At 37.6% G+C, this 27,433-nt stretch overlaps 1 protein-coding gene across 3 annotated transcripts; it reads right to left on the bottom strand.

Moving 5' to 3' along the window:
- Positions 1-420: 420 nt before the first annotated feature.
- On the bottom strand, positions 421-26,150 carry crppa (CDP-L-ribitol pyrophosphorylase A). 3 transcript variants are annotated; one of them, XM_066682595.1, is made up of 10 exons: positions 25,509-26,150; positions 24,586-24,862; positions 22,962-23,111; positions 20,217-20,321; positions 20,029-20,074; positions 18,436-18,533; positions 14,796-14,870; positions 14,552-14,644; positions 12,219-12,350; positions 421-628 (listed from the first exon to the last, which is right to left on the bottom strand). In XM_066682595.1, the coding sequence occupies exons 1-10, from the start codon at positions 25,736-25,738 to the stop codon at positions 524-526; spliced, it is 1,311 nt and encodes a 436-aa protein (XP_066538692.1). In that variant the 5' UTR covers positions 25,739-26,150; the 3' UTR covers positions 421-523. The 3 variants fall into 3 exon arrangements, 2 of the variants coding, with proteins under 2 accessions (XP_066538692.1, XP_066538702.1); XR_010804338.1 differs by having other exon boundaries at positions 492-628; positions 14,548-14,644; XM_066682605.1 differs by lacking the exons at positions 421-628; positions 12,219-12,350 and adding an exon at positions 14,118-14,205 and having other exon boundaries at positions 14,548-14,644.
- Between the last annotated feature and the right edge of the window lie 1,283 nt (positions 26,151-27,433).

The raw sequence follows: 27,433 nt of genomic DNA, 5'->3' as shown, positions 1-27,433 counted from the left end.
AATTTAACAGCAGAATAAAAAAGACTTAGTAAAAATCTGGAAATAAATGGTAAAATGTAATATAGGTTGCAGAACATTGGCACTCAAAGCAGTCATGCCTTGTTTTTTATTTTTTTTGGCTTCATATCAGAGAACCCTGCTCTAAACCATAATAAGAAATTTGCATTACTTTAATCTAAAATACTTAAGATTTTGTTTGAATGATGAAGAGAATATTCTTGCATTCCTAGTGTTAGTTGATAGCAGTGTAAGCCTTATAGCTTAGCTGAAAGAACCATTTTTAATTAACTAATAAATCTTGGTGTCATGGCTACATCAGGGTCCGTGGAAAAGCGATACTATTCCTTTACGATTAATAACAGAATAATAATCCTGTAAAGTGTTTTAAACTCATGTTAAGAAAAGACAAAAATGAGCAGATATTGTTTTTTTTATTAGTTAGTATTTATATGGAAGATTTATGATATACACCAGCTTTAGTGAATGGCTGATGCAGTGTAATGTGACTCTTTGTGTGTTCATCTTAGGCTTGTAGCAATTGTCCAGTAAAAGCAGGGTTTCTGTCTCTGATGAGAGATTCTGTGATCTGTGATAGTCTCTCTGCACATTTTTCCCACAGCTCAGGAACCTGAAACAAAAACCACAAACGCATAGTATTTTAATCCAGAATATTAATGATATACTTTTTTAGCATTAAGACTAAATTCTGACAAAGGTTAAAACGGTGGTATATGACATAAAAATTATTATTAAGTGCACAGTTAACCACATAAGCTTACAGGAAGGAGTCATCAGTAACAGTCCAATCACTGAGAGAAAACAGCAAGTGATGCAGAAAAAAGAATATTATAAAAAGCCAGTTCTTTACAGTAACACAGATGTTTGAGGTTTAGCCTCTAGGGCATTAAAGAAAAATCCTTGTCTATAGTATATTTTGGCCCGTAATTGAAAAGATGTCTCATTTGATTCTTCTGCTGCATTCTTTACAGTTTACAGGCCATGATATTAGGCAGCAAAGAAGAAACCGCATACTAGACACCAAAGAGCCTTTATCCCTTTAGTCAGTGAGGCTCCACTTTCTTGAAAACGCCTGCCCTCCCGCTGTGGCTCTCTGGTCTCATGTTTCATTTGTGTGTTGTCTAGTGTCTTTTTATGTGCCATGCGTGTTTTTAATGGCAGTCACAGGGCTTTTTGTGCCTTACACCAGCTGCTAATTGGCATCTGACAAATAACAACCATTCAAGTCTCTCAGCCCCGAATTCATCACCTGAATGGCTTTAGAGTGTGGAAATAAAAGAAAATGCAGAAATCAACTGGAACATCAATTTGGGTATGATCTTAGAGTTTCCACATAAAATACTTTCCTTGTTCAGGTTCATTTAAACTCAAATGATTTGATACTTTCAAATCACTTCCACTCAGGAATAAACTGTATCATTCTGTCAGGGTTGATTTAAAGTGCATACCAGTTGTATGAGGCTTTTACAGAAATTCCAGCACTGATGCTAACATTTCAAATGGAAGAAAAATCATTAATTCCTAACAATATAACAACTGGGATGTCCAAATATCTTCATCTATGACAATGTCCTATTTTACCTTAAAGAGCCCATTTTTTCATAGAAGTCATTGTTTCCCAAATATATCCACTTCCATTAAGTTTAATTATGTCACAATTTACTTATATGAATTCCTTCAACGCTCTACCCTTTGTATGTCTTAGACAATTAAGCAACTACTTTAAAGCCAGTTAGTTACATCTACAGTAAGTAAATATTTGCTTTTTAGAAAAATATTTAACAATGTGATCAATGCAAACAAAAACCGTATACAGTACACAAACCAAAAATAAAACCTTTGTTTTCGGTTGGAAAAAGTCATACTGACACCTAGGGTCCTGGATGTATCAAAGATTCTAAAGATTTTAAACATGGCACCCCCATGTGTGTTTGGACATATCCTGTAAATTTCATTTATAGAAGTCAGTTTTATAAATATTGCTTTCTATTTTCCGGGTATAAAAACAGCTAATGTTTACTTAAAATTAACCACACGTGATATAGCTTAATAATAATCAATCTATCCATATTTATGGTAACTGTAATTTAATGCTGGTCTTCCTTGAGGTTTGGAAACATTTAAGAAAACACACTGCTACAGAATTGCTGCTTGTTATTTTCATGTTTTTTGCTTTTTTTAATGTTAGCGTTTCTTTCTTCTGAGCAACTCAATACTTACTTTAATCATATTGTTTTCGTGAATGTGTAAGAATCATTGTTGTAAGCAATATATTCCTGTTCTGTCTAAAATAATTATATTATTATAGCCCTATTTCACTAGCAGCACCTGCGTCTGACTTTATTGCACGTGTTCCCCAGAAGAGCCTGTACTAATTTATATTTAAGAAACACTTTCTGTAAGCACATCTGAATATGATCTAAGAATTTCACATGGACTACAGAGCGTTTTAAAAATCACATTTGACCCAGACATGGGCATAATTAAAACAAGGTTTCCTGTTTTTCTTAAGGATGTGACAAAGCCACTTTTTATTTTATTAAATTAATAGTAGGAAGCATGTGACCAAAAATGGCACCAATTCAGTACATCTGTGAGCAGTTATTAAAAAGAGGTTTAAATCTGGATAACCCTCGACTTTATAGAGTCTGTGTGTGTTTTTGTAAGAAAAATAAGATACATTAATATACATTCTCCATTTGTTGTAACTTTGCTGTGTAATATGTGAATAACACATGCAAGTGAGTCAATCGAACTCTGAAGTGGAGAAAGCCTCCCATGTGTTCCTGAGGTCAGTAGAAAAAGCTTTGTGGAGTACTGTTTCTCAGCCTTGTCTATAATGCTAAAAAAAACATAACCACAACTAGACACAACACTGTTCATGTGGTTTGTTTTGTTATTGGGGTGACGTGACATCAACTCCAGAAAAAACACATTTGAGAAGAAGAAAGAAGAAAAGTCATGAAAGCCAGTGACAGATCACCAAGGAGGATCAAAGATTTAAAGCCTGTGTGACCTTCTATACTGCAACACTGACAGTGAAATACAAATCATATATCCTAGGAAACTCTTCAAACAGCTAATCAAAGGCAAGCGAAAATAAAGATTAGTTTTCGTTACATGTTTAAAGCCCTTTATTAATCCCAAAAAAAACCTCATTATATTTCATCTTTAGTAATATTTAGGCTTCAGTAACTACATGCACTAAAATGTAAAGCCGAGTTATTCTTAAGATAAGAAGTGTGTAATCAGAGTTTGAACTTGCCAAACTTTCCCAGATATTTAAGAGGTTTTAATTAAACCTTTTTTATAGCATACATTAAAGAAGAATTACCACTGAGAAATGCATCTAAACAGACATTTTAAACTCATTTCATAAGTGAAATTTATTGAATGCTCCTGCTACAGGGAATAAAGGCGAAATCTATTTTTGCACTGGTTTTTGTCCTAAGGACTCCTAAGGAGTAAAGTAGAGGCCGTAGATGTCAGAGAGGTGCACTAGTGCCTAAAACGCTCAGATCTGAAGTGGCTGAGCACTGAGAGTTCAGCAGACTGTAAATCAGTCAAAGATGGGTGGAGAAGAACTGATGTGTGAAGAACACGCTTTCTCTCCCACTCTGCCATATTTCCACTCCGAGCTGACAGCAGGCCAGGGGGAGCTAGGGGGAGGGAGAGAGACTCAACTAATGAGCTCCATTTTGAACTATTGTTATGGCTTGCGCTTAAAAAGAAAGAAGAAATTCAACACTTGGAATTTTAACTTCTATTAAAATCTCCATCTAGTCAGAGGCAATAACTTGCCCTTTGTGAGTGCAAAGACTTTCCACTTATTCCCAGTGCCTTTTCTCAGCTTTAAATAGATGGATAAAACATTCAGTGGAGCGGTAAACCTATGCAGTTGCTTCCTCATAGAGCAGGTTGATACAGTTTTAGTTTTGTGACCTTTATCAACTTCGCCTTACATTACTGCATCAATCTTTAACACAATTCCAAACTGTTTTAATAAAGAATATATACCAGAAAATCTCTTTAGGTACCAGTCTCCTCTCTTTGTAATAGCAAACTCCAACTCTGCAGTAAAAAAATATACCGTAAATGGACTACATAGCCTTAAAATGGCCTTAATGTAGCCGAGTAAAATCTGAATAATTGAATGGACATTAGACATTTGATCACATCTTCACTGTTAAACACTGCCGTGCCATTCATTTTACATTTCTATTATTAACATAATTGTAGAAAAAACAGTATTAAGTGTACAAAAAGTTGTTTTTTTTACATTTTTGAAATTGCTGCCTTTAAACTGTCATTTTCCCCCATTCTCTTGAACCTTTAACAGAAAAAATACAAAGCAAAGATTTCTAAATTTTTCACTGACCAACTTGATAATATTTCGTAAATAAAAAGAAATTGCAATGCCACGAGATACACCAGGCCTTGCCCTACACACTGACTGAGGTTTGTCCAGAATTCCTGAATCTTTTACAAAATGATGTACAGTAGATAAAGACCTGAACTCTTCTTTCAGAAAGTGTGGCACAAAGTCTTTCAAAGACTGTGGGAATGTTGAAAATGGTGTAACCTGTATGTTCTATTACTCTTAATTACACTCTACTCTTATTTTGTCCCTGTCCCAAACTTATTAGAATGTTTTGCAAGAATGAAGTTAATATTGATGTAGATTTACAAAATAGACTCATGTTTGTCAGTTAAAACATTGGAAATCTTTCTTTTTTCTTTTGTCAGTTAAGTAAAGGTTCAAGTGAATAAACTAATCACAGATTACTGTTTCTAATGCATTGTTTAAAAAAATTGCCAACATTTCTGGTTTTGTACAATTACCCAGATTTAGCAACAGACAGCATGACTATGGTGAAAGAGCTGTACAGAAGAACAGCTCTTTAGGGTTTTATAATTATAAAATTTCCTGAATCCTGTTCAGCATTTTAAAACAGACATTTCTAGATTTCAAATCATTTCAATTTCAAAAAAGCCCAAACCACTCTGGGGAATGAAATGACTCTCACCATTTGTCTCTATGAAGGGACTAATATTTGAAAAATAGTGGTTCAGTACATGCACAAATAACTGAGTGTACGTCTTTATTTTCTTTGTCATTATTCATTCATTACTAAAACAAGACGCAGTGGCACTTCGCTAGACTGGATTTTTTGACAAAAGGAAAATTCACGAAGGAAACTAGGACGCCCTTGATGCCAGTAGACCACACAGTGAGCAGCTCTTCTCCAACTGTCCTTGAAAATTCCACAGCTGCAATCAACCTTTCCATCAGCAAGGAGGGACCCACCACCGCCTCACACCAATGCGCTCTTTGAAGATGGAGCCTCTGCAATTAGGAACTTAACAGTGACAATTTGCACCACTCCGTCAAATAAAATTGGCCTCTTTGCAGCCAGCTAACCAATTTTCTACTGTTCTTTTTCCTTAAATCTCTGCCAGTCACTGCTGGAAAGGCCTTCAACCTCTCAGACCAGCTATACTGGATATATTGGAAAAGAAGCTAATATCAAGCACAGGCGCCAGGTTAATAAGAATGAGTGAGTTTATAGAAATCACTTCTGACTGGTTCATAAGTGTGACTGAGTGACAGTCCCTAACTATACTTTTAAAAAGAAAATTGTAATAAGAAATTGTAATTGTAGAATTTACAAAATAAAACCTAAATAGATACTGTTTAATGATATATATCAAGGGAGATTCTACGAGGAGAGATTGATTGATTCTGCAGGTAATTTTATAATGGTTCCTGTAAGTGACATTTTCTGTGGGGATATAAAGACATCAACAGTCCACTTTGATCATTAGTTTTGTTGCAATTGCTTTGAAAACTAAATCTTTCTAAGTAACACCAAACTGTTGACATAAATTAAGTGGGGACTCAAAGAATTTAGTCCTCCACCTTAAATCTCGGACTCAGCTCCAAGTGAAATTTTACCTGTTCCCAAATTTGAAGAAAGATCTCTGTGAATAGTGATTTTCTGAAGCTAGCAATTAATTATAATGTAAAGACAATATGTAATCTTCCTAGGGCTGGACAATACGGCCAAAATGTATATCACAATATATTTCTCAATTGCGGTCGATACGATACAATTTCAATATCAATATGAACCGTATAAAAATGAAAAACTTCCAAGAACAAAAAAAGAAATATGACATCACCATCAGACATAAACCCATTAGCATTGTCAATATTAATGTTTTACACAAAATTTTTAATCAAGTGCTGATCTGACGACAGCGCCCTCTAATGACCGTCAGTCAGTGGCAGATGCTGTAAATAATGTATATTGAAATATTGAAAATCTGTTTAAAAATCATATAATTGTAATTTAAACATTTTATACTGAGATATATATTGATATTTAATGATTGTACAGCCCTAATGGAAATTCTTCCATTTTGAGTTAAAAGGAACATTCAGCTATACATGTGTAAGTTCAGAAGCTAAAAATGCTAACCGCAATCTAGCGTCTTAGCCCCAAGCTAACTCAAATCATACAAGCTAACGTAGTCACGATACAATTCAAAAATCTATACTACAATTCTGTTTAACAGAATATGATGTGTGAAAAGCAATTCTCCTCAACTTTAATCAGCCTTAATGAAATAGCCTGACAGCCAAAAGATAAACTGTAACTTGCAGGAAAAAAAAAACCTTCATATTTTACTTCTCCCAGCACCACTGCAGTATATCATGAGAACAGGAGCCAACACAATAGACTTAAAAGCAGTCATATCTCTGGCTAACTGGTATTACGTTTCTCACTCTGACAGTGCATTTCTTTTAGGGTATTATGATAGCGCTGGGTATAGAGAACCCCCGCCCAACACACACACCCCATCTCCAACTCATTCAGTGGGCTATAGCTGGAGGGAAAGACCATGACAGAGGTCTCAAGCTAATTTGGCATCTCTAGAGATATGATATGTTGTTCTTGGTGGAGTGTCCCTTATTTAAGAGGGTACTTTCCTTAAGGATGAGCTCAAATCAGTCACAACCTGTCAATAGTAGGTTTGAAACAGAGTTAATATGCAGATTAAAAGAGCAATCTTTGATGTTTTGTTGAAGGGAAAAGAAGCTGTTTAGAAAAATCGGGTTTTTAGTGATTCCAAGCCACAATTAAAGCTGCCACAGTGTTTTCTTAAAAACTAAAAGTCAAGTTATGGAACAAAGGGCCGTGTTATCTTGGCAGTTCTGATGTAATAATTAATCATTTTTAATAGCATCTTCAAAGTCTGACTCTCGCCCCAGGGGCCTTGCCTTAACAGAAAAGTAAGATGAAATACCTGCCCTACCACATGGTATATTCACTATATCTAACACAAAACATTCTTTTTCTCTCAAAAGAAAAACACTTGCATGGAACTGCACCTAAATATATATATATTTACACACACACACACACACACACACACCTGTACTTATGCTGACCCTGTCATCTCTAATCACTCTCACCTCGTATTAAAAGTCTCTGGATTGTTTGACTTTTTTGTGTGCTCCTCAAACTCGCCATCATTTCCACATTTCTATTCAAGCCCTGCACTCTACAATGTTGATTCAAGAGTACCTCAGATAAACTAAGGTAAAGCAAGCAGACAAAAAAAAAGTGATAAAGCAAATTTCCGCTTTGTGCTTCAATAGAGCACAGCTATCTATAGAGTTTGCCACGTCTAACTAAACAGGATTCCACAATGCCCTGTCTGTACTGTCTGGGTCCATATCCTCTTCTTTCTTACCTAGAGCTCCTTAGTCATAATCAGACACATACACAGCACCGGAGCTAAGAAAATACAGGAAGCTTTTGTTGCCTTACCAGTGAATGCGTTTCTATTTGAACAAGTGAGTGATTACTATGTTTGTACGACTTGGCGACAGACACACTTACAAACAATAATGACTACAATGTTCTCTTCCATTTGCTGGGCTGAAGAGACGATGGAAGTATGTGTTATGACATCCCAAAGCCCACATAGAGAAACAAAACTTCCGTAGTTATGACACCCTCAATGAACCACAGGCTACATACGTGACATATACACACAGCACATTAGCGGTCAAACAGGGTCATGTATATTACTTCCTAAAGTGGTTAAACTTTTCAAATAACACCAAACACCATCCTTCACAGCTCCCAGTGCAGCAAAAGAGCAACGCAACTCAGGGCAAAAAACATTCAGGCATTTTAATCACAGCTTTGGACTGAAAAAAAGGAAATAGAGCTCACATTTTACACTGCTGTCAAAACAAGCCTGCAACACAGACTAAACTGCAGTGATGAATAGACAAGCAGAGGTGAAAGTGTGTGAATGTGAAGGTGGTCAATGCGTAGTTCAACAAAAGTGATTTTTATCATATCTCACACATAGTGAACTAAGATGGTGGATCCCATTGGGTAAATGATGTTTTCATCCTCTGGTAACTTGCTTATAAGACATTTCTCTGAAACTATTTAGTATAATTTTTGTGTATGTCAAATGAGTGTTGCATATGCAAAATAAATAAATAAATAAATACATCAAGTGTCAAGTGTGTCTTGATATCATTCGAGACCAGACGAATAGAGGGATGAACATGGGAATTTCTGAGAACAAAATCTGAAGCTACAACGCCAAGCCTCATGCAAAATGTTGAAAGTTGAACTTGATATTACCAACAAGCTGATGTTCAGCACATAACAGTGGGTGGTCCACACAAGTGCCGTAGGCCGCACGTACAAACCGCACCGCAGTGTTCTTTTGCTGATTAATTGTTTACAAACCAATTCAGAGAAGCTGGTAAGTATTCACATCTACCATAAAGACTTATCGTTTGTTTGTGATTGCTCTGGGTCGGAATGTTGTCTCAAAATGAGCCTTAGCACGAGTATTTGTGAGAGTTACACTGACAGCCCATCCATGGTTTTTAGTGTAATCTGCTAAATCAAAGCTGGGTAAACAGCGGTCCGGTGAGTTACATTTTTCCCTTGCCGGCTCGCATTCACACATGCCAGCGCACATCTGGAGCACGCCAGGCGTAAAATAGATTTCTGGCGATATGCAGCATGAGTCGCCACAATCTCCTGTGGCTTTTCACTTTAACACTAAGTTAATACATCAAGGGACAGGGGGCAGATTCTGGAACTGTCAGCGCACATGTATCAGCTCCTTACAGACTTATCTGGCTTTTCCGTCTGATGGAAAACAAATGAGCAACAAGTAGGCACTGGTACAGAGTGGAAATATTTGGAGTATGAATGATGATGGCTTGACTGAAAGAAAAAAGTGTACCACAACTATGCTATGTGTAGACTATTTTTTTTTGGTCGTTACAGGTGATATCAAACTATTCCAAGGAATGAGGCTGGTAAGTGTTATTTTTTTCTATTTTTAGACACATATAGGATCTTAGATGCTCTTTGTATATTGTCGCTGTTAAATCAACACCTTTTCTTTCATTATTATCACGAAATTGACCAAAGTCTCAGAATAAAATATCATCTATTTTCTGTCCGTTTTTAACGGAAAATTAATAACGTAATGATTTTGTGGGCGTTTTTGAGTGAATTTAACAATACTTTGTACAGTAGGCTTCTTTATGTATACATATTGTGCATGCATATTCATCCATCATTATAATAACGTTAGCAAAAATTTCACAGTACCTTTTGGTTATTATACAGTAAAGTTACAGTAGAGACAGCTTAAAGTATTTTGGCAGACAGAGAGAAAGACAAAGTATGGAACTCAGGATGCGCAACATTCCTGTGAAAAGACTCCTCTTTCCAAGTGTCCAATTTCACAACCTGCCATTCAGAGGTGGATCTGAGCAGGTAAGAGAATGGTGCTCTAGAATCTCCCTCTTATTCTCTTTTTCTCTTTCTCTTTTTTAAGGAGCAGCTAATCTCCTCTCAGGTTTAGGATTCCTTGGCCTGGCTCTTTGAGGAGAAGGAAGCAGAGGGAGGGTAAACAGCAGGGCTCTCACTGAAGGGATTAGTGGGCCCATATATCATCGTGACAAGCCTTTTCAGCGAGTGACAGGTCACCAGGGCCCGGCGCAAACAGGGATCCAATGACACTTCCTGTCACTGCTGGAAACATTGATCGGGTCAAAAAATCGTCTTACTCACACCATCCGATCGTCTTAATAACACAGAGGTATGAAGCCTCAGCTTTGATCTTAAGTGAGTGTTTGTAATTGGTTCAATTTCATAATGTTACCATGAAAACCGGTGAGAACTTTAATGGTTAGGAAAGACACTACAGGCTTCACACTCTTAAAAATGAAGGGTTGCTTGGAGTAAGGTCAATAGAAGCGATAGAAGAGGGTTCCCAAAAATTATTACAATACATTTATAGTTGATTGGGGAATTCCAAATCAGTTTTTCTACATTTGTGTATTTTTAAATTGATAAAATGCAACAAATGTCATCCTTCCAAAAAAATATTTTTATTTTCTTAGTAGGTATTAAAATTCCATGTTTCATCCAAGTCTGAGTCTATACAATGCACCATATCACTCCAAAACCCTGTGAATTAACATTGCATAATGATTATTTTATGCCAGTTTCTAAAAAGTAGAATAATTTTTGTAAATATGACTTGCCACTGTGTAGTTTAATAAAATTTTATATAAAGAGGTGTTTTTTGTGCAAATTATTTTTTTTTCTAAGAACTGTAAATCAAGGAAAAATATATTTAAACATGACCTGAACATGGAAGGCTCCAGCAAGGCTTCACTGAGCCTTTTCCACCATGTCATGATCACTGATTGAAGGCCAGTAACATGGCAAGGCTTGTTAAATTAGGGCTTGTATCTTGAGTAAAATTTGTTATGAGACCTTCATTCACAGTACAGTGAGGTCCCTTAGGTTTAGCAGAAAGAGACCCACAGAAGTGCTGAGTGAATCTGTCAAATTATATACAACTCCCTTAACAGAATTTGCTATAAAAGCAGTGGAATAATGAAATACATCAGCAGCTAGAGGCAACAGCAAACATATCTTAGCCTTGGAGGAAATTGGGCATGACAGAAGCTCTGTTTCGCTAATAGGAAATGGGCAAAAACAAGGAAGTTCTGGATCAAATACAAGATGTTTTAAATAAGATATCTGAAACTGTATTTACAATAAAACGTTTACTGATCCTTATCAAAGAAGCATATACTTAGAACAACAGTCTCTCTACAGGGTTGAAGCACTCGCCATGTAATCATCTGGGAGGGCAAATAAATAAATAAAATTGGAGTGCTGTTAACAGTTCTCATGAAGCATTCTTCAGCTGGCCCACTGCCTGCAATTTCATAAGCTCTGTGCTTGTCATAACCATTTCAGAGCACAGTTTACAGCAGCAAGCACACTGTGAGCAAAGCTCTGTGCGCTGCTTCATGAATACACGTGGTGTGTAATAAAACGTCCAGAATAAAGATGTACAGTGTCCAAATTATGAAACTGTGAATTAAATATGGACTTAGGTGGACATGAGTTTGAGGCTTGCAAAAAGCACCTTGGCAGTCACTTTGAAAAGTATGAATAAGAAGCATCTGGGAGGAATTATGCTCATTATCGCAGGGTCCACAAGAATGATTTATATACTTTCGTTATCTCATAATGATAAGCATTTTATCATGCTCAACACACATCATCTCCATGCACTCCCTCGCCTAACAGAGACTGCAGCTGGAAGAGCCGAATTACAATATCACTTCGGATGACACGACCCTGAACTCTAGAACGCTCTGTATCGTGGTGAGGGGTCATACTACAAGGCGTTGAATCAAACTCACATGTGGAAGGGGAACCTCTCGGTTCTCCAGATGACGAATGAAGGGTGCAGCGTTTTTAATTACACCACACTTTGACGTCAGTGAAAGACACATGCAGCAGACTGGCTTACTAATTGGGAAACGATATAAGCTCTGTAGACTTACATTCTGGCCGACTCACACTCTGTCAAAAGACACCTAAGTAATCTCCAACAGCTCCCAGCTGCTTTGTGATATGAACATTCCCATGCATACCAGCATGGCCATTTCATCTCCTCAAATCTAATACTGCTAAAAGTCCAAAGTAGGAACTGCAAGGTAGGAACATCTTGACCATTTCTCATGTTATGAGTGGTTTAATATGTAAGTGTAACATAATTCAATAATTCAACTAATGTGGCCATTTACATTTAATTAATAACATCTGGAGACCTACCTTGGAGTGCACAACATGAATCCCATAGAGTAAAACGTTCCCCTGTTTGGCCTTCGTGGCAAGGTCCATGAACGAACTCAGCTCATCAGCCTTTTGTCTGCGAGATGACTCTTCTGACATGTATAAATGAACCTATCAACATACAAGAGGGAAGCATACAACATCTCTCAACAAACGAGACCACCACACCATAAATACTCATACACGGAATAATAAACACAAAAGCCCACATTGTTAAAAACACATTTGGTATCTGGTAATTCACAAAGACAGTCAGTTCCAGGTGCTAGGCGTGAAGACGCATGTTAATACGCATTTCCACTGACACAAAATTCAAATTAGCTGCTGCTATGTCTAGGACACTATCCATCTTTCTAAGCTATACATTTCTGCACATGCAGCAGTGCTCTCTGTTTGTTCAGAAAGATGCATACTCATGTAAACGACAAAAGCACTTCAAAAACAGCCTTTAATAACAGTTTCCACTGTAGCCCCATTTGGAGCTAAAAGTACGCTGTTGACATAGGCTAACGAAAAGCATGCTGCGAATTAACCACTGTTTAATTTTCCATTGAGCTTGTTGTGGGTTCCTCAGAAAGCTCCATGTTTTACTCAGAAATGACAGATGACGAATGATAAACGGTGACAAATGACGTTATTCAGTTGAACTCTCATCAGAGTTCTTATGATCAAAAACAGAAAAGACCACAAATGAAAAAGAACGTACTCCCTTACTGTAAATTTGTTCTTTGCCATAATACTTATTTTGTACAACAGTACATGCTGTAATACACTGCACGTTTACAGCTCCTAATGCACAGCTCAAAAAAAATATTTTTTGCTTCTTTTCCATTGGCTCTGTTAATATCTCTATTATTCTTTACTCTGTTTTATTTTTACACTTTTCTATGCTTAGTTTATTTTTTATAGTCTTGAATAATAGTGTGTGTGTTCTTGTTTGGTCCGTTTTGAACGTCGTTGGCTCTGTTTAGTATTATGTATTATGAGTATAGCAAAATTCCTCATATGTATAACATATTTGGTAGAGAAAAAAAAAGTGATTCTGAATCAGTGGTTCTTGTCATTACCATGAAACCAATTTACCGTGTCTTTAAGGCCTTGACTCTGGGGTTTAACAGGCCTTATCCAAAACTGGAATGAGAACGTTTGCAATCAAACCAGAACAACACTGGGTCTGATTTAAATATGTGACATTAAACACACAGTAAAACATGAATTATAATCAAATATTAGTAAAGCAATCTTATCTAACCTCATGCATAACTGTTGAAAACCGTATCTGATGATAACCAGGTCCACTCAAAGTAAAATTAGCAAACGAGAACAATGGGCTCATCTCCAGCTGGGCTTTAGATGGGAAGTGTAATGGGAACACAGTGCTTGCTGTCCTGGCATTGAGCCTTACAATTACAGTCAAACCACTCCTGAGTTTTCAAATCATATTTTACAATGTAGGAGCTCTTTCAAACTTCACACTGAAACTTTAATCAAGTCACTTTGGGATGACATTTCTCATAATTAAGACAGATTTGTTTTGTGGGAGATATCCTGGAAAAGAACCAACATACAAATTGTCAAGTGTTTTTTTCCCCAACTCCTGTTGCTGCCAAAGTTCAATCTGAAGTTACAATTTCCTTTGGTACATGTACATCATTGATTAACGGCTGTGAACATTTACTATTTTTGTTACAGATATACACAAAACTAAGCTGAAGGTAATGTTTTGAAATTTTAAAAATAAGCAAAGCTGGATTTGTTTTAGAAAAAACACAACCAGTGTTTACAGGGACATAATTGTCTGTTAAGCAACATGCCTACGTGGGAAAGACCCACTGCGTGGTAATTTCATCAGCGCCAACTCTATCCAAACTTGAACGATAAGAAAATATTCTTCGCTTTTCTCTCCTCTAAAAAGCTGTGTCAGTATTCTCCTTTTTCCAAATGCCTTTTAGTCCACAAAATGTCACTGTATAGAATTCAAATTTACAATCAGAAAGTTTAAAAATTAAAGTTTAGAATGGGCAAACAATCTGTTACAAAAATCATTTTAATCCATTATAAAAGCTGGGTAATAACTAGTTACTGTACATGCTATTAAATGTAATAATTATTGATTTGCATTTTTCCAGAGAACTTGCAGATCATACTTCTACATTTAGATTTTATTTAAAACCAGAATAAAAGCATAAGAATACAGCAGAACAATCTTCAGCATATATACTGGATTTAACAAATCTCACTATAGTTCTATAACTACTGTACTACGTACTTACAACAGATTCTCAAAACCAATGTGACAAGTACATACCTACCCATACAATAACCACAGGATACAAAAGAGCATGGTTTTTCTCCTCCAAAACCTTGACCATCTCAGAAATTTCAAGTAAACTTTCCTCACTGGCCTTTAAAAAAAATAATTTACAATAGAATTATTATAACAATACAATTATTATAAAAGGTATTATAATTTAAAATGTGGTATGTTTTTGGTAACACATTGGCCTTTGAAACATTGCCCATTAAAATTGTTTATCTACAGTAATATTTACATACAGATATCTGGATGAAGTTCCTAGTCTTGGACAGCAACTCATTATTTCCAGTTGCAGACTGGTAGACATCCACTGTCTGCAAAACACAAATAAGATAATCGTTGATTTACAGAGTCAGGCATTTAAATTTAATAACAGTCATCAATTAGTGTTTTACAATTTGAAAGTTGGAAATGATTTCATTTAATGCATCGATGGAAAAAGGCTCTTCGTCCATGAACACATGCTCAACATATGAATAATGAATATAAACCTTCTTGCTTTTTATTTCAACACAAACAAAGTATTACTCAGTACCTTGTCTGAATCCAATTGTGTTGAACCTTTCACACACACACAGATGAAATAAACAGGAATAAACTGTGATTGCTACAAACTTGACCAACATCCACGGTGGAAGAAAAGATCACAATATGAAACATTTACAGGAAACAAATGCAGGCACTTAAATGCTGTTGAAAGGTAACCAACCATGACTTCAGATGAAACAAAAACATTTCAACCTGGCATATAGATGTGTAAGATTAAAAGGTTTCAAGTTGATCTAAACCAGTCTGAGCATGAAATATTGTTAACTTATGAATCGGCCACGAGATGTTTTAGCCCTTAATGTAAAAATTAAAACATTAGACAGAAACGGTACTGCTTATGCTCAAGAAACGACGTCACCATCCAAACCACTGCTAATGATTACAGGGCTGCCATGACAGGTCCTTTAAGGCCATGAATGTGAGTTTATTTTGACAAATGCTCAACCAAAACTGGAATATACTACTCTAGAGAACTTACTTAAAAAAACATAAAACACTGTCTTTAAAAAATATGAAAGTAAATAGGGCGGCACGGTGGCGCAGCAGGTAGGTGTCGCAGTCACACAGCTCCAGGGACCTGGAGGTTGTGGGTTTGATTCCCGCTCCGGGCGACTGACTGTGAGGAGTGTGGTGTGTTCTCCCTGTGTCTGCCTGGGTTTCCTCCGGGTGACTGTCTGTGAGGAGTGTGGTGTGTTCTCCCTGTGTCTGTGTGGGTTTCCTCCGGGTGACTGTCTGTGAGGAGTGCGGTGTGTTCTCCCTGTGTCTGCGTGGGTTTTCTTCCGGGTGACTGTCTGTGAGGAGTGTGGTGTGTTCTCCCTGTGTCTGCGTGGGTTTCCTCCGGTTGCTCCGGTCTCCTCCCACGGTCCAAAAACACACGTTGGTAGGTGGATTGGTGACTCAAAAGTGCCCATAGGTGTGAGTGTGTGAGTGAATGTTTGAGTGTGTGTGTTGCCCTGTGAAGGACTGGCGCCCCCTCCAGAGTGTGTTCCCGCCTTGCGCCCAATGATTCCAGGTAGGCTCTGGACCCACTGCGACCCTAAACTGGAAAAGCGCTTACAGATAGTGAATGAATGAATGAAAGTAAATATCAGAACCATTAATGAGGCAGCAAATGGGATGCAACAGGTAATATTGCTGTGACACAGCTCTAGGGTCCTGGTGTTGAGGGTCCCTGCCTCAGGGCACTGTCTGTAAGGAGTTGTATGTGTTGTCGCTGTGTTTACATGGACTGGCCATGCAAAAGCGTCCAGAAATGTAAGTGTGCGAGGGACTGGATGTCTCTGTGGTGCTCTGTGATGGACTGCTGCCACGTCCAGTAATTGATTCCCACAAGGTAAAGGGAAGGCTATAAGAAGATTTTAATCATTTTCACACGGCAGCTTCTACAGTGCACATTATTAAGAAATGGTATTTCAATGGAAATATTCTTGTATACCATGAAAACTCTAAATGAACTGCTCAAATACTGGTAAGAAAGGCAAATCTATCCCCCATATGACCGCCAAGAACCTGCAAGAAGATTTAGCAGAGTAAGGTGTGGTGGTGCATATTTCCACAGTGCAGCACTGCTTGCACAAACAATCTTCAGTGAAAAATCATAACAAGGAAATCTTACCTGAAAGCCTGTCACAAACCTCAATGTTTGAATATGCTACACAACATCGAGACAATTTTTAATTCCTGAATTAAACATGTAACTTTCTGACCACAATCAGCAATGATATGTTTGGAGAAACAAAAGAACGACATTTCAGATGAAGAACACAATTCCAGCTGTGAAGCAAAGGGGTGGATCTGTCGAGCTTTGGTGCTGTGTTACCAACTGCCCGTGTGAAGGGAAGAATCAATTCCATAATATACTGACAAATCCTAAAAGAACATTATCAAACCATCTCTTAAAACGCTAAACATGAAAAGTTGGTGACTTCCACAACAGGGTAATATCAAAAATCTACCTCGAAATCCACTATGGATCACTATGGTCATCCTAGCCCCCTGAACTAAACGTCATAGAAAATGGGGACTGCCCTCTTTAAATAAGCTGTGCATTCAAGAAAACTGAAGAATATATTAGAACTAGATGATTTCTGCAAATAACTACAAGATTTGTAAAAGTTTATACTGTGAATTAAGCTGTGAATAGGAAGTGCTACAAAGTACTGATTCTGAAACATGTCCAAACTTTTGCCCATTGTGATCCATTAACCTAAAAAACAAAGGTTAAATTTAGATTAAAACGTTAGGTTAATAGACCTTTTGCCATCACCGTATAAAGCCTTTCCTACCGTGTTATAGTTGATACAAAAATGCATGGGACATTTGGATTAAGTTCCAAATTACTGAGATTATCCAGCTGTCCTGAACTACTACAGTGGCTACTGCACATTGCATTGTTCCTGACATAGTTTCATGTGGTACCCTCTGCTCTCATTATTACATCTTGCTAAAAGGATCACTGTCAGCTCTTAGTCCAGAGTTCTTTGAGGAAAAACACAAAAAACCAACAACATATATTCAGAGCCAAATACACCACCTGCACTCATGGAACTGACTTGTACCACAGATGTCCCATATCAGGGAAACAGTATCACCTCTAATGTAGATTAGAATCACTCATGGCATGGAAACAAACTCAGCTCCTCATCCACAATTTCCTCCTTTTCTTTCATCTTCTTGGAGTCCAGCAGAGGGCCACATCAGGTCACTTGTACACATACAAGGAAGGATAATACACAAACCACCACCTAACGGGTAACCCACTTCTAGGGCCAATCAGCCACAACAGGCCACGATGGACTCGCCGTGTCAGGATACGTGCTTGGCACTGGACAAATAAGGATGGACTTATAGGACCATGCTGAGGCCCTTCATATTCCCTGTAGTCAATGCTTGTCTTCAAAGGATGAATCTCCTGAGATATCCAGGCTAATCACAGCCAGAACCGCAGTATGGGGACCCGAGATGTGCTGGGCCAGCTCCAGGATTAAAAGGAAACAAATGTCTGGGCGGTTTTGCAGGACATCGTATCCATTTCAGTATCACATCTGCAGGCACTGCTAGAGCAGCTCCCCATCTGCAATTCTTCATGCGGTGCAGGTGAGAGCAAGGGGATGAGAATAGAGGTTGGGATGTGTGTTTTTGTTGTGGGGGAAGGGGGATCCCAGGCATGCTCCAGTAGACATTAGGCTCGGAACATCTGACACACTAAGCCCACCCACGCAGAGCCTATTTTTCGCTAGGCAGAGAGGTGAGGTTGTGCCTATTCCAAAAGACATTACGGCCATAATCGTCATCCCATGACTTATTATGAAAATCATTCTCATTACCTACCATGCTGTTGGCTGCCAAGTTTTTTTGGAGATGGCTGGCCAGCGCCACAGTCTCTGCTATGGTTCCTGAGATGAGGCATGCTGACAGCGAGAGAGCCTCTGGAAATAGATAATAAAGAACGTAAGTGCCTTACACTCAATACACCTGCAAATAACATCTGGAAAAAATTGGATTTATTTATACTTAGAGAAGCAATTCGCCCATTTCCAGAAAACAATGATGAAAATGACAGCAAAATAATGTAAACACTCAAAAATCAACAAACCCTTTGCTCCTTGTACGTATCTTATTAATTCCTTCAGAAATGTACACTAAATGACGGCATCAGTCTGTGCAGTGAACAAGTGTAGGTCACCGGGCTTCCGCCAAAGAATAAACAACAAGAAATTTAAACAACCACGTCTTTCACTAAAACATTAACTTCTGCAAGGCTTTTTAAAACTAAAAATCCTAACAAGCACTCTTTGTGGTCGAAATCCCAGACAAATTGCAGAAAAACAGACAAGAAATTACAAGCCTGTTCTAATAAACCCAGTGTTTGGCTTAAAATAATTGCAGATGCATTGTCGCAGCATGAAAAGGTCAAATGCATCCAAAGATTCAACATCATAAAGACTGACCTGAGAAAGCCATTAACCGTGAGCTTAAGCTGAGCACTCCATGGATGGGGTCATAAAAGAATTTGTTGTTTTTCCACTCTTAACTTAGTTTGGCATTATGTTACAGGGCTGCCCTCCAAGCAGAGAATAATACCCCGACGGAACTGCCAGGAGAGCGACTGACAGAATGGAAATTTTCTTTAAAGCAATGATCCCACATAATCATATAAATATGCCCACGTAATTAAACCTTCATACAGTGATCAAAACACTGTACCTTAAAAACCTTTGGCCTACCAACGTGACAGCTGAGAGTTTCCTGTAAATTATCATGGGCTTACCAAGGAATAAACACATGGTTTATGTGGGAGATCATGGGAGGTGCATTTATTTTCTTTTGAAAAATGTAATTTACCGTCGCAGTTCCAACACACAGCTTACAAAATACAGAGTCAGATAAATTATTCAAATAATCATTCACAGACAAGGATACACGAGCACGTGTGAACACAACAAACAAAATCACATTACTATGCAGAAGTCAGAGAAGGCCCTTGATTTCAAAAATAATTATAAATCCAGTTAAAATGATAACTATTTTTCAGAAATAATGCAGATATACTGATCAGAAAAAAAAGAATTTTAAGCCTTTGTTTACATTTCCATTTCAAACAGGTAGCTTTTGTTTATTCAAAAAGATCTGCAGGGATATTATTTCTGTTGTAATTAACCAATAAATCCTAAACTCATTCCACAATGAAGAGGTCTGGGTCCTAGGGCGGCAAGGCCATTGTTCTTAGAACCCCGAAAATTGTATTTAATTTTATTTTATTTAAATGAATGAATGAATTAATTAATTAAGTTTTTTTTTTTTATTGGTGAGGAGTGGAGTATATGAATTCTGAAAAATATCGTGGTTAATGTATAATGGCATTTTTTTTAAAATCCCGACCATTTTTTTTTCTTCATAAACCTGCCATTCAGAAATGAATACCTTTGATAACAGACTCTGCTGCAGCCAGATCTCGTTTGTATGTCACCTGCACAGGAGCAAGAAAAAGACCAGAAGAATTCACAAATATAAATCTGCATTTAACACAAACAATTATTCTGTCACAATAGAATGACATGTGTGACTAGTGCTCTGAGAAGCTCCTTTACAGTGAAAGCATCAGCGCCTACTTTCCACAGTGTCGGTGGTCCCTCGATGAGTTTGGCATTGGTGCCGCTGTATTGCAGGGCCAAGTGCAGGCACTCTGTGCCAAACTCAAAGTCAAACTCGCTGCACTGTGGACAGAAATCAGGACAGAAAAGAAACAATCACAGTCCCATTGGTTCGTGTTTAGTAAATAGTGCAATGAGCTTATTTACTTATTTACTTTGGACAGCCAAGAACGACCACAAGAGGAATAAGGTAAATATGCACGCAGATCGAATGTCTATTCAAAATGACATGAGAATCCAGACAGGATAAACCCATCCACACAGAGATCTTTTTTTATTTTTCCTTTTTAAACCATTCAGTGTCAATCATCTGGTTTTCCCATACAGTCATTGTCTTGTTTTATAACGTTGCTCATCCAATAGGAATCTTAGGATACTCGTAAAGGTTCTGAATCTGGATGTTTAGGTCACAGCTCAGCGAAAGCCCTTATATTACATAGCTTAAACCACGCTACCTGAGCTATCATGAATGCAATATGTACGGCCATATTTTATCCCCAGCATAAGGTTCCTTCACAGGGATCAGTGATTTCAAGGCAAATTAGAGGAGGAAAATACGCCAGGTCCTGCAGTCATTTAACCTTTGGCATTGTGCTTTCACTAAAGTATACCACACTGGGGGTTGGGTGTCTACTTTTCCACTACCACAGCTCCATCAGCCTCAATGGATGTCAGACTGTGAATACATCATTCAAACAGAAAGCACCTAAGCAAAAGCTCTGACACATGGCCCTTGGCCACAGTGGAACAGTATGTTGATGGCTCTTTTTGAAATTTAAAATGGAACCGCAATAACTTTCAACCCAGTAGCAAATGCAGCTAAAGCAAAGTTAAAATGATGTCTGAACTACTTCATGTAATTTACTGGAAGATCTACTGGATTCAAAAGCAAAGGGGGCAATATATTCACTCTTAAAAGGACTACATTATATAAGATGAATGCAAAAAAGGCCCAGGAGTGTTTGAGCATCAGAGTGTCAGATATCAGCAGAGCGCATACCTCTGTAGAAGGAGCCTGCCATCTGACAACACCTCTATACTACGATACAGCTCTGCAGACTTTCATTCTCATTTAAAATGTAATATGACAATCGTGGCTTAACAAGAAAACTCTTACTGTTCTCCAGCAGTGCCAAAGACAGCACATTAGGCAGTAAATGTGCACTTTGAATGTGCCATGGGTGAAAAACAGCTGAAAATCTAACTCTGAAGGCTCATAACCCACTCTCTACAGCCTTCTTTTAAAAACTATAACTTGATCACACATGACGTCATGGTTCAGTTACTAGGGCACACAAATCTAGAATATTTATCACCAGTGTGGACAACACTAATGCTCTGTGCAATCCAGCAGATTCACATATTTACTGGACAGGACCCTCTGATATGATTTTAAATGATACCAAGCAGACATTTGTAGATACTTATTTGCAATTAAACCCATCTTCATTTTCCCTAACCTTAAACCTGGCCTTAACCCCAAACACAAAAAACGTATGTTTCTTGTCCTAATTCTATAACCCTGGGCCAAATACTAAAAATGTCCAAGTCCTAACCCTAACACTGTTAAGAAGTAACTTAGCTTCACAACAATTCTATTTTTGCCTTTTCCCCGGTACAAAACATGACAAAAAGCAGCAAGTATCAGTTTACTGAACAAACAATGAAATTAAAATGTATCTTTGCCTGATCAAAGAAAAAAACCCAACACTGATTAAACAGCAATCAGATACAAGATTCCTGTAGATGATTAATGAACTTGTCTTGAGATGTTATTTTTGCCAATGTTCAGTCTCCATGCTCATATGATTTCAAATTATAGCCATCCAATCAAAATGAGAAAAATGAGGACTGAGTAGTTGCACAACGTTTTTCTCTATAAACACAGTCTATATTTGTCTGAATATTTTTATAGACATAACACTGAGTTATAATCTCTTGAACAAAGCAGATGGAAACACAAGCTAATATGCTTATTACTGCATATTTTTCAATCATTTTAGATATTTTCTTGAATTTAATTTGACAGCTAAAAGGAGACCTGGCTATTGTCGAACACAGCTTGACAAGCACAAGGGGCCTGCAGTCCAAAAGAACCACCAAGATAGTTAATAATTATTCGTTAGGTTTAAATATAAAATACATCCATTATCTGTAACCACTTATCCAATTCAGGGTCGCGGTGGGTCCAGAGCCTACCTGGAATCATTGGGCACAAGGCGAGAATACACCCTGGAGGGGGCACCAGTCCTTCACAGGGCAACACACACACACACACACATTCACTCACACCTACGGACACTTTTTGGGTCGCCAATCAACCTACCAACGTGTGTTTTTGGACTGTGGGAGGAAACCGGAGCACCCGGAGGAAACCCACGCAGACACAGGGAGAACACACCACACTCCTCACAGACACTCACCCGGAGCCGGGAATTGAACCCACAACCTCCAGGCCCCTGGAGCTGTGTGACTACCACACTACCTGCTGCGCCACAGTGCCGCCCTAAATATAAAATAAATAGCTGAACATATTTCTCAGAATATTAGAGATAATTTATCATACTAGGACAATCGAGACAGTGTACATCACCTTGGGGAACTGAGACATTTATTTCACTGGTTTTGTGATAATAGACCATTGATCATAGGATGTGTAAAATGAATTTCATGGGAGATCAAAAACGGACATAAATTTCTTACCCGCTGATAGGCCTGATAGATGATATCATAGAGAAATCCTTGGGGCATTTCACTGGCTCTGTACTTCGCTCTCTCCAGAGAATGATCCAAATATCCTTCTGAGGTGGTGGCAATCACAGTGGACACCAGAGGGCGGATAGCTCCAGAAGCCTGATAAAAGAGTCTACATACTTCAGTAAACCACAGCTTCAAAGAGGAAAATCTAACTTTTTAACACTTTATAAGTAATCATTTTCAACAAGTCTTGACATTTATTTGCAGAAGAAAGGTTTGTGATGATTTGCTCAACAAAAGCCTTTTAAGGAGAATTTAGCTCATGGTTTAAAATGAGCATTTCCTAAATTCCTATATAAATAATAATATTAATAAAAAAAACTCTTATCAACACAGGACAGTTCAAAACATTAGTGTTAGGAACTAGACGTCTGAATAGTTTCATGCTTTTTTCAAAGATTTCTCAAAGAAAGCTGTGTATTAAAATAGTAACAAATGCACATTTTGTAAATACAGAGAATTATAAAACAAAACATTTTTCAATGGTATATAAAAATATCTATTTATGTTCTAAACATTGCAACATCTGGTTAATATCACTGTGAAGTAGTGAGTTGTTAAGTTTTTCTACACTATTTCCCACGTGAATATTCTGAATAATTTTTTTAACCCCATAATTATATTTTTCAGGATATGAAAAAAATCTGTAATGCTACTCTTTAAATCTAAACGTAGCCTTTCCTAAGGCACCATGCAATAATCCATCCAACTTCTGAGATCCACTGAAATGTATTTGACTACCAAGAAGAGTGAGTAAACAGTATGTTTTGATGTAGTGTTTATACCGTTCTAGCCATTATGGCTGACTCTGCAGTCAAACTGACGTTCTTTCATAATCAGGAGTAATGGAGAGATAATGAAGGCCAGCTGGAAATTGGACACATTCACATCTTAAAGTTTGAATCATACACCATGTAGAAGATGCTAAAAAGCATCCCAATTTTACAATCTCACAATCAGACACGGAGGGAGACTAGTGTTCTATAAAAAAAGAACCATCTCTTTTCTGGAACTGACTAGTTGACTCTTACTCACCTCATGATACCAGTGGGATTGTGGCTTGTTCCACTAAGAATCAATCAGTCTAAACATTCATCTCAACAAGCTTTGCGTCAAATTCCTATTTAGGAATTGCAATAAACTATGACGCAAACACCTACAAAGTTTCAACATTTTTGTGGCAATGAAACAAAGCCACATTATTGTGTCCTCTGATTAAAAGCCAGTATTGAGACGAGAGATTCCACTAACAAACAGTGTGTGGTCACAGCCAGTCACGTGCACGTTCACAGGGAGTCTCACTCGATTACAGTGCACACAAATAGGCAGTGTTCCAGACGCCTACTAAGACTAAAGTAGATTACAAAGCATATTTAATGAGGCATACATCCATTAACAATGAATTTTAGCTTGCTGGGCATAATCAAAGACTAAATAAACTCCTTCAACAAGCTAACAAAAAACAGAAACAGGAGTACCACCCTCAATGATAAGAAGTGTGAACATTGTTCAAACATAGCAGATGAGTAGCTATGGTAAACTAATCTCATGAAAAACAGAATATACTAACCCCTTGCTCTTTGGCAGCCAAAGTAATCTTGAGAAGAAAGTCTTCCTCCACAAATGGCCGCACAGCATCATGGATGATGACCACTTTTGGTCTGATGAGTGAGGGACCCTCCGTACTCTCATGGAAGGCTTGCAGGCCGTTAAAGATGGACCTGTGTCTTGTGGTTCCCCCTTCAACCACCTTTACTTTTGTGTGATGAAAACTGTGAATGACTTGGAGCATTTGGTCATAGCTCTCCTTAGCAACTACAACCACAATTGTCCTGATCCATGAAATTCTGGGAAGGAAACATTTTTTTAGTAGTTTAAGTTGTTGTTGTTGTTGTTGTTGTTTTTAGCTCTATTAAAGATTAGGGTTAGTTTAAGATAGTGTAACAAGATCAGCAGATATTCATTTGACTTGAGTATGATTATGGTTAATGCTGGTTAGAACTAAATGACGAATGACATGAATGAGATTTTTAAGTAAGTTGCTATCTCATTAATTTGAGATACCCTATATTTTGGTATTGATCAAGTAGATATAATGATATCCCTGGCTTCCATTAAAAATGGTCCTAACAAATTATAGTAAATATAAAGTAAATATATACTAATTAATATTGGACATGGAAATGATCTACGTAAGATGTATTCTTCTGGACATGTCGTCTGGCAGATTTTGCAATTTCGAGACAGTTTTAAGCTAGATTTACTTAAATCAGACAACACAACATATGCACTTACAGATTATGGCACGTTCCTCTCGGAAAGACATTGACAATGGCTGTTTAAATTCGTTGGAAGTAAACATATAGTCGGTTTTAAGAGACATGCAGCCTCTGAATTAAGTCAGGTGTCCTCCCTCCTCCCACTAAGGTTCCAATGAAAGAGAAACTACCGGAGCTGGACTCTGATTGATTTACAACTTTCGTTTTGACTTACCTTTCAAAAGTTTCAATGGTATAGCTGATTAGCGGTCTGTTCAGAAAGGTGCAGAACTGTTTCGGTGTGGATAAGCCCATCCTTTCCCCACAACCAGCGGCTGGAAGGACTACAGCCACAGGGAAGCCCACCGTGTCTTGGAACGTTTTCCCTTCGCTGTTTCCGGCCTCGGGTGTCAGGAGACATCGGGGATCAAGAGGCCTGTCGGATGCCTTACTGTCAAGATCCATGTTTTCGCTGCTACTCGCTCTGCTCGGTTATTACGCTACTCTGACAAGTTTAACATACTTTACGACCTTAATATCACTCTGTTCCTTTCTAGGTTTTCGTGTGTTATAGTCGCGGGTGCATTAAGCGTCTTATTAGCCAGTTTGCTCTTTAAAATCTCCGTTCCACCTTAAAGAATTCAGCAGATCCATTCTGACGCCTTTCAAGGGCAAGGGTGGATGTTATTACTTAAGGTGGAAAGGAGAGTTCGGAATTAGATGCCAACTTCAGCGTTGATGTCAGTGCGGTATTTACATTCACTGTTTTCCCTCACGATTTTCGATGAAATCGAGATCTATTGTAAGTTTATGCCATTCTTGTGAGGTATTATTCTGAAAATGATATACAAAATTACAATCAGCCATAGGAGAGAACATCATGCGGAGTTGGTGGTATCTACTAAATATATAATAATAATAATAATAATAAAATATACTAAATATATATATATATTACTATGGCCCTGTTAATATGTATATAAAATTGAATGTAATATCTCATATTTTATAGCTCTGTTCTGAGTCACAGAAACACGTCAGTTCTTTCAGTTATCATCAGTTTCTTTACTTTTGTTATTGAAATGTATGACCAAGTTTCATTACCTTTCTTTACAGCTGAATTGATGTATTTATGGTTAGCCTTTTATTTTAATAATTATTACTATTTTTTTTTATTTGGAACTCCTATTTGTTGACTAATGGAACACATTTATCTTACACTTAAGTTATATTGGCCCTTTTCTATATTCAGTTTACTGTTTAAATAAAATGAACCAAAGTGTAACATGAAAAGTAGGTGGCAACTAGGTATCTATTTAGTATAGTGAGCCCTGTATTGGTACACACAACTTTGATATTGGAGTAGCAGCAACATTCAAAATCAGAGCAAATCCATTTACAATGGTTTAAGTTATATTTATCATAACATTGTAGGACAGAACAGCCAAATAATAATTTAACCAGTTGCCATGTGATGATGTTAGGACACCAGCACCATATTAAACTTACCTCCAAGGGCAATAAAAAGACTTTATGGTACCAAAGACATTTAGTGAAATAAACATCCCTGAAGGGCACATGAAGATACAGGTGAGGGGGAGCTGTGAGGCAAGTACCTGTTTAAAAAGAAAATATATTATTAAATTATACTAGCTGATCTGTACACTTTATAAGTTGAATGTAGCCTGTTAATGGTCAATGGGAAATGGCCATATGTGTATTGTTTGTTTCTCATGTCACCCTAGATTTGGATAATGGTATGGCCTAGATCCCAAGTGGGAGGTTCTACCAGTTGAAAAGGAGAGGGGACACTGGTGAGAAATTCAGTTCCTGCCTATGTTTGAGGAAGAAAGTTCAGTGTGGCTTCACAGCCCCAGGTCTGATTAAGCTAGGATTGTTTTGTCATGTGTGATGTGATGACTGCAGCATGTTGACTATGGTGTCATTTAATTACTTACAGCTGTCAGTTTGTTTTAAACTTTTTTTGTCAGTGTAAATATTTTTGTGCATGTGTCTGCAGTAAACTTCTGAGCACTGTGAAATGGAAATCTGAGTGTCCTTGTGCGTTGTATTTGGAGTCTGTGAACTTTCACCCTCCACAATTACGTAGTACACTGTTACTGACTGCAGCTACACTACAACAAGCTCATTTCATAGGGT

Source organism: Hoplias malabaricus, chromosome 1 (genome assembly GCF_029633855.1).
Source record: "Hoplias malabaricus isolate fHopMal1 chromosome 1, fHopMal1.hap1, whole genome shotgun sequence".
In the NCBI taxonomy this organism is placed as follows: domain Eukaryota; kingdom Metazoa; phylum Chordata; class Actinopteri; order Characiformes; family Erythrinidae; genus Hoplias; species Hoplias malabaricus.
This window is presented reverse-complemented; position numbering and strand designations above follow the sequence as displayed.